General features: G+C 42.0%; 1 protein-coding gene across 1 annotated transcript in view; it reads left to right on the forward strand.

Annotated features, from left to right (window-relative positions):
* The window catches only part of VWF (von Willebrand factor), a 139,897-nt gene that overhangs the window by 12,843 nt on the left and 110,910 nt on the right, over positions 1 to 16,144 (forward strand). Inside the window, exons 7-12 of the mRNA XM_086758341.1 lie at positions 2,537 to 2,753; positions 4,878 to 5,000; positions 8,088 to 8,199; positions 10,277 to 10,323; positions 14,437 to 14,573; positions 15,987 to 16,125. Of these exons, the coding sequence (XP_086614467.1) occupies positions 2,537 to 2,753; positions 4,878 to 5,000; positions 8,088 to 8,199; positions 10,277 to 10,323; positions 14,437 to 14,573; positions 15,987 to 16,125 (775 nt within the window). The remainder of the gene's footprint in view (positions 1 to 2,536; positions 2,754 to 4,877; positions 5,001 to 8,087; positions 8,200 to 10,276; positions 10,324 to 14,436; positions 14,574 to 15,986; positions 16,126 to 16,144) is intronic.

Below are 16,144 nucleotides of genomic sequence, written 5' to 3' on the forward strand. Positions count from 1 at the left end.
CAAGGGTGGTGGTTCCATAGCCTCTCTGGACACTTGTTCCAGTCTTTGACCACCCTCATGGGAAAAAAAAAAAATTTGGTTTTGTTTGGATTTACCCATATATCAGCTTATGTCTGTTAATTCATCACAGTAGTTGAGATATATCTAAAAGATGGGAAAATTTCAGCTGTAATTTCTTGTACAAAGTTACTGGAAAATCTTAAGCAATTGGAACGGCAAGAAAAACTTGTTATTGAACAAGAAAAAGACCAAAGAACACTATAGGAAAAAGGAAAAGAGTTTTAATGTGGGAGTTTTTTGTGTGTAGTCTCCTTCTTTTTCTTTTTTTTTTTTTTAATTGCTTTCACATCTAACATTTACTCGTATGTAATAGGGAAGGTCATAATAAAAGATTGTTTCTACTAATTTTACTGTTACCTTGTGTTTACTGGATTATACAGAGTCTGAGTTCTATTGCAACATTACAATTGAGGTGCATTACCTTTTTAACAAGGCTATGACCTTATTAAGAAAACTTACTAACACAGCTCCTATATGTGCTTATTGCACATACTAGTTGTCTGTTGCAGTTGATGGTATCTGGATCAAGGCTTTAATCCAGGAGTTGCTGCACTGCTCATCCTCTGAACGGCTCTGAGCTCACTTTCAGTTTTATCAGTTTCATCTTGAAGCTCTGCTTTTAATAGCTCTTTTGGCTGCCTTTGTTGTTACTTCCACCCTGAGGGCACTTTTTCAGCTTTCTTGTACTTCTGTGTAGGCTTAGAGCAGCATTAGCCTCTATCTATGCAGTTCATGTTCCCCTCCTTCTAGTCATTTTTTTTTTTTTTTTTCCAGCTGGTTCAGCATGGTGGCTGCTATCTGGACATCAGAATTATTCCAGGCTGGAGCTGATTTTCTGCAGGACAATCATGTTCAGCTCTGTAATGATGCTCAATTAGCTTTGCTTTTGAGTTCTGTGAGGCCTTTCTTGGAAAGCTCAAGACTTCTTTATGTACACGGTTGTTCACTGAGCACTTTACTAAACTGTGAATATATTCCCAATGGGCCAGATATTTTTGCCTGGTTTGTTTTCATAAGCAAGAAGCTCCCTCTTGGTTCAGACATGTATTAGTTTTAGCTGATCACCTGGGCAAAACACCCTTTAGCAAAAAAGGTCTTTTCTACTCAGCAGTTTACCTATACTGGTATACCATCTGCCATTCAGAGAAGACATCTAGATGGCTGCTAAACTCCATGTTTTTTTTTTTTTTTTTCTCTCTCTTCTTTTTTTTTTTTAATATACATATACATATATTTAGTGTATATATATATACATATTTTTATTTTATTTTAGCACAGCAACTTGTATGTGCTGTCATCTCAGGTACTTGTTAAAGTATTGGGGAGTAAAGCATCGTTACTGTGAACTGCTCTTAAGAACATGACCCCCCCTACCCAACCACTATGTATAACACCTGAAATACACAGCATGGTTACATCTGTTTATACAAACTAGTGATGAATAAGTAGAAGAAAGTTATGCTTCGACTGTTTATGCTAGAGTTGTATCAGAAAATTGTTTTTCCACTTATCTAAGCTCACTGTCATCCTTTCAGAAAGCTGCAGTGAGGACCTCAAACTTATTGAACTGTGACCTAATGCATACATAAGAGAAAGTCTGTTTGGGAGTTTCTCTTGGAAAACTTAGTCATAAACTAAGCTTTCTTTAGGTTATGTTTCATGTACAGCTAAGTCGCGTCTTAGCTTGCTGCTGTATGAAGGGAGAGGTCTCTGTGTCTCTTCCCCCCATCTCACTGTGCAGTCCTCTGCTTGCACTAGCTGTCCCCATGCTGATTCAACTCACCAGAAGAGCAGAACAAATTGCTTTTTTTCTGTGGGTTATTTTTCTGCCATTTATCTGAGTTAAATTGACCTGTTGTGTGTTGGGCAACCCACCAGAAGTAACAGGAACATGTGGCCAGAAGTGGGAAACAAATCTCTTTCCTCAGATTCTAGTTAGACTTGATCTTTCACTCTGAAACTTACTCTGTTCCCTCATTATCTGAAAAATGGTCTGTTCATTTTTCCTTTTAAGTACCTCAACTGTAAGCTTTTAAGTACCTCAATTGTAAGTTCCTCTCCTTTGCTGTGTGTGGCTTCCTGGTACTCCAGACACCATCTGATTCTTCACTGAGTAGGAAGCCATTCTTTGCTTCCCTGCATTTGGTGACTGACTGATGTGTTTCTGTGTGAAACATCCCTATATGGCACTCTATTTTATATTAATCATTATATTAATGTACTTTGTGTGTATATGAATGTTGTGTATAAATGGATGTCGCTCACTACTAGCTCTTGGCTATGATGTTATTTAACTACATGATGGTGTTAAATAATAACCATGATGTTATTCAACAACAGTGACAAAAGAGGGTTTGTAGAAGTTCGTTTTTTTTCTCCCTTCTTCTTGAGATTGTACTGATTGATATATTTTGTCGTTTTTTTTTTTTTTTTTTCCCCTCTCTTTTTCTACCTTTGCTACTCACTTGTTGTGCAGGGCGTCATGGAAACCTGCCAGCTGCTAAGAACATCTTTGGCCTTCTCCCGGTGCCACCATCGAGTTGATCCAGAGCCATACATCAATCTCTGTGAAAGAGACATCTGTGCCTGTACCCAGAGCATGGACTGTCACTGTTCGGTGTTCCTTGATTATGCAAGAAGCTGCGCTTATGAAGGAGTGATTTTGGATGGTTGGCCTGAAGAGAGCTCATGCAGTAAGCTGTCAGGATTATTCCTAGGCTACTTATCCCAGATGAGATAACACTTGTCTTGCAGATTTATGTTCTGCAGTTAAAAGCAACTGGTGCTTTTTTAGGATGTTGATTCAGGTTGATCCAGGCATGGCAGGTTAAAATCTGAAGTGTCTGTCACTTCCATTTATCTGAAGTGCCTTTACTCGCTCTCCTTTTCAGCTCTCCATCACCCATCTTTTTCTAGAATTTGTTGTTCCTAAGGCAGGATTGTTTGAACCACATATGAAGAAGATCCTGAGCTGCTACAGGTTCCACTATGGTATACAAAGTCAGTGGAGACTTATTTGATACACAAAGGTATATTTAGGAGCTATTTCACGTATGGTTCACATGTGTGATGTTATCCAGCCTGTACTTGTAAGTCAGCATCCTTATGAAAGGCTCTCCTTAACAGTTTTTGGTAAAGACAATTGTTTCATCCTTTATTTGCTTGAAACAGCAACATTGAAATTGAGATATTTCCTTCTTTTTAGCCAAATTTTGTCTAGGCTGGAGATCCTGGTTGGATCTTGAAATGCTACCCTTACTAGCCCCATTTTACTGAGGTCAGAGGTCCTGATTGCATCTCTGCTAAGATTTTGCATCAAGAAAGTGCTTAGATTGACTGGAATGGATTGCCTTTATAAAGAAAAGGTCACGTTTGCACCCAGCACTGCTATACACATATACTTCCACTGGAGAACCCCAGTTAAATACGTAAACACACAAATGAATAATAATAATAATAAATCAATCCTTGTGTTCTCAATGATTTTTCTCATACGTTCTCATACATTACACAGGAAGGACAATTTTCTCAGGATGTTTATGTAAATTGATATCATGGTCTAATGTGACTGATTTGTACTGAGAACATTTTCTTCTTCCCGTAAAGATATTCTGCTATTGGGCAGCACTGAAGAACACTGTGTCTTCAGATTATGGTTAGGGTGGGAGATATTGCCAACCACTTGTTCAAGGGATTGTACAACAGAGGAGAATGTTATTTCTAGCAGTAATTTGTTACTTTTCCATTGGGACATAAAGAGGAATCTGATGAAAACTTGTCTCCTTGCTCAGAGTACAAGCCAGAGAACCCATTTTTTGACAGGGCTGTCAGTAAATCTAACTAAAGCCATGAGTGAAATTAACCCCTCTCTATTCCTAGGAGTTTTAGAGCTTATTTCTAACCCTGGATTTCACAAACTGCATTATTCTGAGTTAAAAAAAAGAGAGATGGCCTGCTGCTAGAGGAAGAGCTTAATTTTCCATCACTCTTCGTCTGTGCTGTGATGCTTTCTCAGGAGATGATGATGATAGTTGTATCGGAGACAGGAAATGCTCTGCTGCATTGGAAGAGCTCTAGTGCTGGGCAAGCAGTACTACTGTGAGCTGGTGCCCAAGCTGTGGAGCCACAGAGGGCAAGACTGCTCCTTCGTTACCATCCCACCTCCTTCAATAAAGGATTTGCTGGTCAAGAGAGGGGTCTAATCTTTTCTTCCCACTCCATGCCCATGCAGTCTTGCGGGGTATGTCTATGCATCAAAATGAAGGGATAACTATAGTGTGTGCTTGCATAATGGCCTAGCCTAGATAATGGCAGCAATGAAGATACCACAGCATGGGTGTTGTCCTGTGCTGGCAGTTCTCTGGAAGAAGGAGGATGTGATTTCAGAGTCTTAACTGTCTCCCAGTTCTCTCTGGAAACACAAAACAGTGTAATTTCACAAATGAGTGGAGTAACTACATAGCTTAAATGTGCAGAACATGCTTGACTGTCCAAATTACTTAGATATTATTGCAAATCTTGCCCCCATGTTTCATTATTCCTAATGCACTTGGGTTTACTTGTTAAGACTTGATTTAATAGAAAAGAAATTGTCTTTAACCTTTAAGTATTTACTGCGCAACCTGACAGATGACAACATTACAGCAAACTGAAAATCAAGTATTTCTTAAACGTTCTGCTTCTGAAAAATAAATCAGTGATCGGATGGGATATGACCGTTTTGGTGTCTCTGTGGTTCAGCCTCTGATAATTAAGGGATTTATTTATTTAAGAGTTATTGAGGAATTTGCATTTCTAATTTCTTTTAATTCTTTCAGGGCCAAGATGTCCAGTTGGCATGGAGTATAAAGAATGTGTATCCCCTTGTGCTAAAACCTGCCAGAGCCTGAATATCAATGAAGTATGTCATGGACAATGTGTTGATGGCTGCAGCTGCCCTGGTAATTTATTTACTGAGTTATTTACAGAGAAACATTTGGCAGTGATGTTACCTATTTTATCAGAAGAAAGCAAGCTGTGTCTTCCCTTAAATTTTCCTGAAAGCAGAAACACTTCTTTTTTTTTTTTTTTTTTTCTGGGACCGTGCCCTAGAATAAACCAGTTTCTATACTGCCTGAATGCTCACTCCATGAAAGGGCTGGTTTTTTGACCTAACTAAAAAGTCAATGTTTCTGTGAAAATCAGCAGCATCTAATACTCTAGGACCACCATTCTTTCTTGGTGAGGGACCGCTTACCATTGACATATCTAGATTCCTTCTGAATTGCTTTTGATTAGAAGCATCCAGTTAGAGGAAGAAAGAATAGAGAATATACTGAAGGAGTTTCTTGCAGAAAAAAATCCAGAAAAACAGTACATGTAGAGCTTGTGCTATAATTCCAAAGATCTTTATGATTTCAGATGAACGATTTCACTTATGGAATCATTCATACAGGAGATGTGATTGGTTTAAAGGGGGCAACTCAACCACAACTCTTGGGTTTGGTTTTTTTTCAGTCTTCCTCCTCTATCTATTGTACTTAAGACAACTGCAGTAGGGGAGGTTTTGGGGGGTTGGTTGGTTTGTTTGTTTTTATTAGAACTATCTTTGCATTTCACTCTTCAAATCTGGACTTTGTGCAAATGCACAGAGGTTATTTACTGTCTCCATGTACAAGATACCAAGCATGATGGAGGTGTACTGAGAACATTTGGTTTCCAAAACAAGGCAGTGGTGATGGTGTCAACTTTGTTTCAGGGATCGTTAATTGTGTTCTAAAACATTCCAGGTCATTTAGAGCTTAGTATTTTCCCGTTTAGCTGCCAGTCTCTTTCTTACTGGAGGTTTAAAGCTGTCATTCTGTGGCAGGACTTGGGAAGGTGCATGTGGAGGGTGACAGGTGATGTAACTAGGCACTGGATCTTGTATTGTTGTGAAAGACCTAGGTATTATATTTGTGCAGTCCTGGGAGTATTGAGAAAAACTGAAGGAGATGAATCCACTGGCCACACAAGGACTCTATTCTTCCTTTGGTAGCTGCACCAGTCAGTTCAGCACAGGAAAGGTCTAGGTGGGCAGGAACTGAAGAGCAGAGAAACAGGAGCTCAACAGAAAGGATACTGCATGAGGAACATATAGATGGTTAGAAGGAAGTGTGTGAAACTCAGTACAGGAAAGACATGGACCTGTTGGAGCAGGTCCAGAGGAGGGCCACAGAAATGATCAGAGGATCATGATGGAGCACTTCTCCTATGAGGAGGCTAAGAGACCTGGGGTTGTTCAGCCTGGAGGAGGCTCTGGGGAGACCTTATTGTGGCCTTGCAATACTTAAAGGGGGCTTATAAGAAAGATGAGAACAGACTTTTTAGTAATGCCTTTTGCGACAGGGCTAATGGTTTTAAACTAAAAGGTAATAGATTTAGAGTAGATATAAGGAAGAAATTTTTGACAATGAGAGTGGTGGAACACTGGAACAGGTTGCCCAGAGAGGTGGTAGATGCCCAGTCCCTGGAAACATTCAAGGCCAGGTTGGTCGGGGCTCTGAGCGATCTGATCTGGATGAAGATGTCCCTGCTCCTTGCAGGGAGGAGCTGGACTAGATGACCTTTAAAGGTCCCTTCCACCCCAAACTACTCTGTGATTCTATGAAAAGCAATAAGAATCAACAGTTCAAAACTTGTACTGTTATTTGGTGTGCAGTCAACAGGGAAGAACTTTGATTTGGGTTTCATAGAGAGCCTTCTGGCTGATGATGAATACAAGAATTTGGGATTTAGAATGAGGATTATACTTTCTCTTAGCTTCCCTCTAGTGCTCCAAGAGTGAAAAGGATCTGTTCAATGGATGTGGGTTGTTTTGTCTGTTTGTTTGGTTTTGGTTGTTTTGTTTTTTTTTTTTTCTTAAAGGCACCACACAGTTACTTTAATTGCTGTAAATGGAATTACTATTGCCAGGAAAAAAAGGCAGATGTTCTGTTTTCTTGTGCTCTCTGGAGAGCCACACCAATCTTCACTACTCAGATCTTGTTTTGAGTATCTCTCACTGGAAGGATTTTCTCAACAGCAAAGATATTTCCAGGGAGCTCTACGACAAGAGTGGGAGAAAGGACGCTTACTTGTGTTTCACTGTCAGTGGTGACTCCTGCCACAGGGAAAGGGGCCAAAATCTCTGCAATCAATTGGAAGGAATCCTTGAAAGAGGAGGGAGATGGGTTTTCAGCCATCAGAATATTTTGCGACAGCAGCTCTTTTAAAAATAGAGAAATATCAGCTATCTATCAACATGGGGATCAAAGAGAAAGAAACTTGTCCTTTCTTCTACTACTAGCTTATAGTGCAATCTCAGGCAAGTCTTGTAACTCATCTATTCCTCTGTTTATCTTTGTAAGATAAAATACTCTTTGTATAGAATAGGTGATTACAGTTGTCTAATATGGAAACCTCAGGAGCTGGATCCAAGTTGGGAAATTAGCCCTTTCACTTTTTGCTTCTGCAGAAGTTGAAAAGAGAAACCATGGCTCCACGTGATAATGTTTCTTTCTCTCAGACTCTGTCTCCTAGACTTTTACATTGTCCAACTTTGTTCCTTCATTCCCTACTTTGTCTTCTCTTCTGTCCTTTTACAACATACAAAACCAGATACCCTTTACTGCAGCCAGTAAAATGAATGTATTTTTCAAACAGTTGGGTTTCTACACCAGCTCTGATCAAGCTTGGTTATGCTTCCTGTGTTTGACTCGTGTATGTTCCAATATGTGTGTTTTGGACTTGGACTAAGCAAAGAGCTCTTCTGGGAGTGCCAGAAATGCTCTGTTCAAGCACATCTGAGTGAGAGTCAGTACTTGAAGGAAAGTAGACACCAGCCCCCATGAGGCTTTTTGACAAGCCTCAATTTTTTTTTTTTTTATTGCTCTCTGTGACTAATTATGGATAATAATGCATATGAAGTCTTGCCAAAGTATATGAAGAACTAGAAAATCTAATCATATTTACGTTTGTGTCCTTGTGTGTGTGTGGCATATGTATCTGCTGCTACCTGGTCTATCCAGAGGGGAAGCTCCTGGATGGTGAACATTGCATTGAAAGCTCTGGCTGCTCCTGTGTCCACTCTGGAAAACATTATCCTCCTGGATTCACCATCTCCCAGGACTGCAACTCATGGTAAATTCTGTGTTGCTCCGGTGTGGTTGCTGTTGCTCCAGATAAGTACTGCACACTGTTTAGTGACTGTTTTAGATCTTCTTTCTGGAAATCTCTTTCTCTACTTTTTAAAAATTTCCTTTCATTGGCAAAGTACCTGCTCTCTTACTGGAAATGCCAGCCACTTCCAAGAAGTGAGCTGTTCACAAAGACAAAATCAGCTCCACTTTTAAAGGGATATTTCATCTGAGACAACAATGTGAGGGTCATACTCCTTCAAACAGTAGAGAACTACCTGTTTCCTGTGGATAAGACAGACCGGCAGGTTCCCATGTCTGGTTAGTGTCAGCAGTGGTGTCTTTGTTTTTACTTCCTACATTTATTTAACCTCTAAACCTCATTTCTTTCCAAGAGGAGTTAGCTCAGACACGTCCTTGGAACTTCTTGCAAAGCTAATGAATATTCCCAGCTGCATGGCTCACGGAAAAATCATCAGATTTTTCTTTCACTCATGAATGCCAGCCTGAAGGGGAAGGCTAGCTGTCTAAAGAAAGGAAGGGGAATGAATAATGTATTCCTGATCTAGTTACATGTAAGTGTGAACATAGTTGTTGAAGGAGTTCAGACAACTCTGTGCCCAGATATTTCCAATTAGAGCCCAGAAGAAGGACTCAGTTAAGGCCACCATATGCAGAAGAAAGACAGTCTATGCATCATCCCTGTTAATAAGAATTTTTTCATTACCTGCACCGTGTGTCACAGAATATGAACCAACCATGACATTAGGATTTTGTCTTTTTCCCTGGAGCTGTCTGCAGCTTTGACCTTGGCCACGTTGTTTGACCTTATTGCTCTTGGGAGTTTGGTGCCGCCTGATAGACTGCATTGTTAGAAAATGCTTCCTGTTATTCAGATTTGATGCTGCTGTGGAGAACGTCATTCCATTGGCTCCGCATTTACCATCCTTAATAAACTGACTCCCCACAAATGGTTTTCAAGGGCGGAGATAATTAAAGGAGTAAAAGGATCTGGCACTTCTGGTAACTTACTTGATTTTGGAGATTCTAGGATTGACTGACATGGTATCCCACAGACCCAAGGATGACAGCCACCTCAATTACTGTTGCATGTTTCTGGTTATTTGTAGTGCATATGAGGGATGGTACTAAATCCACCACCCAAAGGCATTAAAGCAGAGACAAACTGATGAAGGTCTGCTTTAGTAGAAGTCTAGCTGGCTGGTTAAGGAAAAGGATTAAAAGGATTATTGCCCTCCTGTGATGAATTCATGAGACCGTGACTGGAGTAGTGTGGTCAGTGCTGGGCTCCCACTGCAAGACACAGGATTATGAACTGGAGAGAGTCTTGTGGAGGACACTGAAGATGATCACAGCAAGGGAGCTTATGACATGAGAAGAAGCAAAAGGAAACAGATTTATTTAAAGGCTAATAGAGGCACTTCCACTGCCTAAAGGGAGATTGTAAATAAGACAGAGCTAAACTCCTCTCAGAGATGAAAGAATAAGAAGCAATGGACACAAGTTGCAGCTGGGAAAACTCCATTTAGACATGAGAAAAAATTTTTCCCGTGAAATGATGCAGCACTGAGACAGCTGCCCCAAAAGACTGTGGGACTTCATCCTGGAGATTTCTAAACTCAAATAGACAAGGTCCTGATCTGAGCTAGCTTTGAAGTTCCCTTCCTTGAGTTGGGTGTTGTAGTATATGATTTTCTGGAGGTCCCTTCAAGCTTTTTTTTCTTATGATTTTTGTCATATTAATAGACATACCTTGATAACTGCATTTAGAAATAATTCCACATCTGTGGAATGTAGTTGAAAACTCTATTAAACTCTGAGCTTTGTCGGGGGAAAAAAATAAGTTATTGAGTTTTGCAACTATTCTAGCTCTTATTACTAGCAGTTGCTGTCAAATAATGGTAAGAAGGGATGGATATATTAAGAAATGAGGTTGTAGGAGATGGAAAGGGGTACTGGTCTAATTTCCCTGAAACAGAGGCCCATGTTTCAGTTATTTGGGAGAAAGTTGCAACAGAAGATTTGAATTCTTGCCTAACTTATCATGATATGTTTCCTAGCATTTGTCGACGAGGCACCTGGATCTGCAGCAATGGAGAATGCCCAGGTACGTTGGCTCTACTCTTCTCAGGTTTTGACAAGTACGCCTTGCCTACATTCGTCCCACTTACATCCCACTTGTATATTTTCCACACAAAAAGTGAATCTGTCTTTGTTCTTAATTGCTTGCTCCAATGCAAGCCAGATGGATTCACACTTCTAAGTTTTTCTTGTGAGACAAGACAGACATTGTGCTGATGATTTATGTGTAACAATGAAAAATCCTGTTTGGTGAGAAGTATGGTTCCTCTTTTGATTATTTAGTTTACCAAGATGTAAGGGTATGTAGGATTGGCTTTCAGGTAGAGGAACACTGCAGGGTTTCTTTAACCAGGTACTATTCCCTATTTGATTGTCTGAATTATCATACTTTTGTTGATGGGACAGCTTGAAGTACTGGGGGTAGATTGGCTCACTCTTGATAGCCTATGGCTTTGGGGCCTATAGGTCATGTTACAGGTGAAGGAGCTACAGCCCCGGGGAGACTGTGGGTGGTGGCAGACTGGAGAGGCAGCTCTGCAGGTGTTCTTGCTCCCTTTCCTCCTACCCTACCTACCTCCCGAACTCTCTGGCTGCTGACATTTCATGCTGTGCGTTACGCCGCAAAGGGCCACCTTCCTTATGTCCTCCTGCTAGTTCTGTGGCGCATCCCCTCTCTCAGTTCCTGCACTGTGTCCAGCCATGGAAAGGCCTGCTTGGCCTGAAACAGCATTTGACTCTGCTTGCGTTGTACATAGGAGTCTACAGGGAGACGGCATGGCTCTTTATCTTGTTTGTTCTCCCTGCTTTTGGGAACTGGGAGTGGAAGGGATGAGCAGCAGGAGACTGGGGTTATGACAGGACAGGAAAGAAAGAGAGTAGGTTTTTTGTTTTGTTTTGTTTGGGTTTTTTTTGAGGTGAGACTGCGCAACCCTCACAAATTAGGAGAATTACAGCTGTCTTAAAATGGCTATCAAAGTCTGTCTTTCTATTAACAGTAAGCTCCCCTGACCATCAGTGCTCTGTTTCCTCCTGCTTTAGACTTGAAAGAGCACTTGCCCCAAAATGTCAGCAGAAAAAAAATATTGGGGGTGTGTTGGGTGTAAGTGGGTATGCAAATGTTCAAATGGAAGTGACATTTTTAGTGAGCTGTGTCAAGCAGGACTGTGAGAAGCCCTATGCTTGAGGTGTTCACTAAGTTCTTTCCAAGTGAAGGGAATCCCACTACCTAAAATGCAGAATCAAGGACACAACCCCAGCTGATCCGTTATATCTTTTAGCTAATGGGCAGCAATGTGTTTACAAATGAAAAATGGGTCTTTTTCTGACTTCAGTTTTGACCTAGGTTATAGCTCTTAATGCCCTTGTTTTCAGGCCTACTATGAATAAGATGTGGGCCAAATTTTTGTCTTCAACTCCAGACGTATTTTCTTCATACGGATTATCGAACTGAAGATAAGCCTGGTATTGAGGCTTGCAAACAGATATTGATATACAGCTTTGTGCAAGAGGGAATATAGCATTACTGTCAGAAGAGTTGGGAAGCTCTGCAGAATGAGCAGAAGTCAAAAAGAAAACCAGCTTACTTTTATACCTTCAGCCAATATATACAAGTCACTTTTCAGCTAGGCTGGTACAAGACTGAAGGTTGTATAAGTGCAGCTGTTGTATACATACCTGCTAACATCTACAAACTGTACTGAGACAACATGGGAGGGCAGCAAAACTTCCCAAAGTAGCAGTATTTGATAGGAAGGAACAGTAGCCAATTTTGTATTGTTACCTGTCCTCTTTTGTCTCTATTTGAAGCAATATTACAGCATATTTTTATTGTTGGTTAGTTAATTTTGCAACAAATAGTTCTAAAGTCATGTGTCACAGAAAGTTTATGTACTTAGACTTACATAAGCTCAAGGTAGTTCTATTATTTTTTTTTTCTACCAACCTGTTTATCAGGAAAGGTTTCTTTTATATTGTGGGAATGACTTGCTATAAGTTTGGTGATAAAGCTGGGTACCGAGCTGGAGGTTGCTTCAGAAGGCAGTGCTCTGTCAGCCAGCTAGCAACAGCTGGCTAGCACTAGCAAGAAGCTCTCAAGCTGATATAATAATTAAATTAATTATGAAGGCAGTAGGTCTGAGGAAATCTTATGGGATCCATTACATCAAATAGAGTAGATAGAGGGACCCATAAGAGGAGACTTTGCCACAGGGAGGAAATTTCCCTTCCAGGAGCAATGCCAAAGGCTGGGACTTGTCTAGGGTGGCAGTCCCTTGTTTTCCATGCTGCAAACCTGTCCTGTTGGTTCCTAGTTGCAGAGAATGTCCTGGAAATCAAAAGGTGTGTAATATAGTGGGTTATGCCTGGTTTTCTTTAAATCTGTTCTCTGCATCTGATAGCCAGTTAATTGACTCTGAAGTTGAGTAGAATAACACTTGTTTTACCTTTTTTGAAGCTTAATTGAACAGAAAGTAGGCTTTCCAAAATACCAAGCTGCCTTGCTCTCCAAGGGTTGACAAACATCTATCGAGTGCTGGACTGTACTTAGGGATGTGCAAGGCTGGAAATCCTCAGGATCTGTGATGTTGTCTTTCAGCACTGGCTGGTTTAAGATGGTTAACACTGATAATATGTTGAAGAGGGAAATTTCCATTTGATGTTCATTAGACAGAGCTTCTGTGGGACTCAAAGGCAGTGAAGAGAGAATAACTCATGGGGTTTACCTGCCAGCTTGTAACATTTAACCTTTCTCCATCCTTTGTCAGTGGATTGTCAATGTAGGCCCAGCATCTGAATTTGTTTTCTGAACAAGAAGGTAGAGTGGACAAGCCAGACTTTTGCATTATTCTGTAAGAACTTTTAGACGTAACTATGGTTTTGTTTTCAACTTCATACTAGTTAATTATGATAATGGTTCCGAGTAAAGTCCACTATAAATTCTGCCCTTTGCATAACACCAACTGTGATTGTCTTCCATCTCTTTGTTCTGATAAGGTATTTATACTTTAATGTTAGAATAACTTATTGGTATTTAAGGCAGCACAACAAAGGAATAAACACTTGTTTTGGGCTGTATTCAAGAAGGCCATTGTGAGTAAGGCTTTCAGACACTGTTGCCTTCATAAAACCATACTGCAATTCTCTGAAAACACTGTTAGAGAGACAAAGAAAGGGCTCACAATCTGCCAAGACACAACTGTGAAACACAGACTGAGAATGAGACACCTTTGCGGAGGAACACCAGAGCAGCAGTGAGAGTCCAACAAGTCTTGTTGCAAATTTTGATTTTCAACTCTATAAAAACACCTGCATTCCGCAGGCAGCTCCATCCGTGCGGATGTGCCCCACTGGGCTAATTAAATGTTGATTTAAAGTGCGTTATGTCAAGATGTTGCAAGGTTCTGCATAGGCGGTAAAGAGGCGATGTTGCCCAGTGTATGGAGCATGTGAGTAACACTGGGTGATCCTGGGCGCCTTTCCTCGCTCTGCCCATCTTGGGCGTTAGTACTTCCACTCTCTGTGCCTCAGTTTCCCCATTGTATAAAGAGGGAAACTTAGCTCCTACATAAAAGAGAGCATGAGTTGCTGTTTACAATTGGTTAGTGCCACCAGTGCCACTTAGGTACTACGTATGACCAAGTCTGCAGAGAGCTTGAGTTACTGAGCTGAGTTTCCAGGGCCGCTGAGTTATACGTGACAGAAGAATCAGTGCAGAGAGCAAAGCCCTTCGCTGACGTCCTCATGACTCTCCATTTGAAACATTATATAGGCTTTTCTGTAGGCATGATTTTCAGCTCTCGAGTGTGATTCCCCAGATTTTGTCAGGCTTTTCTGTAGGCATGATTTTCAGCTCTCGAGTGTGATTCCCCAGATTTTGTCAGGCTTTTCTGTAGGCATGATTTTCAGCTCTCGAGTGTGATTCCCCAGATTTTGTCAGCACCACGGTTACTGCTGGTAATGATTTACAGGAATAAACAGTGCGATAAGCATCTCACCAGTGCTTTCTGATCTGCAGGCGATATGGGCCTTGTGCAGCCCGCTCTATTGGGCTGCTCTTTCCCCTCCATGGCTTTGCAGGGGATGGGCACGTTTTTTCTTGCAGCTGGCACTGGGGTGATTAACGGCACTCTGCATTTTTCAGGCGAATGCTCCGTCACCGGCCAATCCCATTTCAAAAGCTTTGACAACAAGTATTTCACCTTCAGTGGGATTTGTCAGTACTTATTTGCTAAGGACTGCGTGGAAAATTCCTTCTCTGTGATCATCGAGACCGTGCAGGTAACAGCAGCCTTGGCTGGCGCATGTGCGCCTCTGCACACGCTCTTGAGAGAGTGGGCAGGACTGTGGGGGTACGATACGAATTGCAGATGCACAGGCCCACAGAAGCGATTTTTCTGTGAAATAATTAGTTTAAATAACAGATGCAGTCTTTCTCCTTAGTTAATAAGTGTTTTGCTTCTCCTTGCTGCCATTCCCAGGAGCCTACCTGGAAGCTTGAGATTTGTAATGAGATTTGGAGAAGGAGCCCTCGCTGCCTCTGTGCCAGCTGAACAAACAAATGCAGAGGAGGGTGCGCCCCTTGCAAAACACCCTGCAGGCTGGTGCCTCGCTAACGCCCGGGAAAAGACATTTTCTCAGACACCGTGTAGGGTACTGTGTAGGGTGCACTGGCAGTGTAGTACCTTGAGTTCCCTTCTGTTAAGTCATATTGGCTGGTGACTTCTGTTGCTCCCTAGCCAGTTAGCAGCTCCTGACTTTCTTCGCCCACTCCACTGACCGATGCGAGAGAGGCAGCTGGAGGTCAGCAAGTGGAGTCAGCTGGAGAGAGGCAAGAAAGGGAGCCAGGCCAGCACCAGGAGGGAAGGAGACCCTGGAGGGAGTGTCACAGGGAGGTTGTGAAATTAATTGTGGGAATAGGTGAACTAACCTGGAGACTGACAAGGGTACTGAATCAGGCAGAGAGGAAAAAAGAGGATGGGGACAGAGGAACTGAGGGCAGGGAGAGGTATGATGGAGTCAGGAGACTGACAAGAGTGAAGGAGTATCAGCCTGCCTTGTGGGACACGAGCGACAGAAGTCACAGGCTTTGGAGAAATGGGGTGTGACGGTCCTACGCACCATCTACCTCTGTAACCTGCATTAGAAAGCTCTGATAATGCAGCTCTGAGGTCACCTGTTCTTGGGAACCTGCAGAACGGGTTTCCACTGAAACTTTGCTTTCGAAACCAGGGAGGAGACTTGGGGGCCTGCAATGCCTGTTCCTCATCTGCGTAACTCACAGCCAGGGAAAATAAATAGCACAAAGAGTCTCCCGCAGCACAAACCTCGCAGCTGTTTCCCAACCTGATGGGTTGTGTGGGGCAGGGTGCCCTTCCTGCTGCAGCCGGAGGGGCTGTGCGCTGGTTAGTCACTGGCAAGGACTGCAGCTGGGGGTCCGGTGTATCGCCTATGGATTGCTTTCCAGGCTCTGTGACAAGGAGCTGCAGATCTCTCCCTGGTGCGTGATTAACAGGGTGATGGAAGAGAGGCTGCCGGCCTGGTGTTTGTGGGATGCAGAAACTAGATCCGTAAAACCATTGAGACACTTAACGCTTCCCAAATTAGATGCCGAAATGCCTTTCAGGGGCCTGAGGCTAAGTCACCAATAAAGTGAAATCTTGAGGTATGAGGCAAATTTTCCCTTCTCTGTAGTGTGCAGATGATCCTGATGCTGTGTGCACTCGCTCAGCTTCTGTCCGCATTCGGGATATGGACAACAGCCTCATTAAAATGAAACATGGAGGAGGAATTTCACTGAATGGACAAGACATACAGATCCCTTTGCTACAAGGTGTGTTTGCATAGTCTAA

The sequence above is a fragment of the Chlamydotis macqueenii genome, chromosome 1 (assembly GCF_036417535.1).
Source record: "Chlamydotis macqueenii isolate bChlMac1 chromosome 1, bChlMac1.mat, whole genome shotgun sequence".
NCBI lineage: Eukaryota > Metazoa > Chordata > Aves > Otidiformes > Otididae > Chlamydotis > Chlamydotis macqueenii.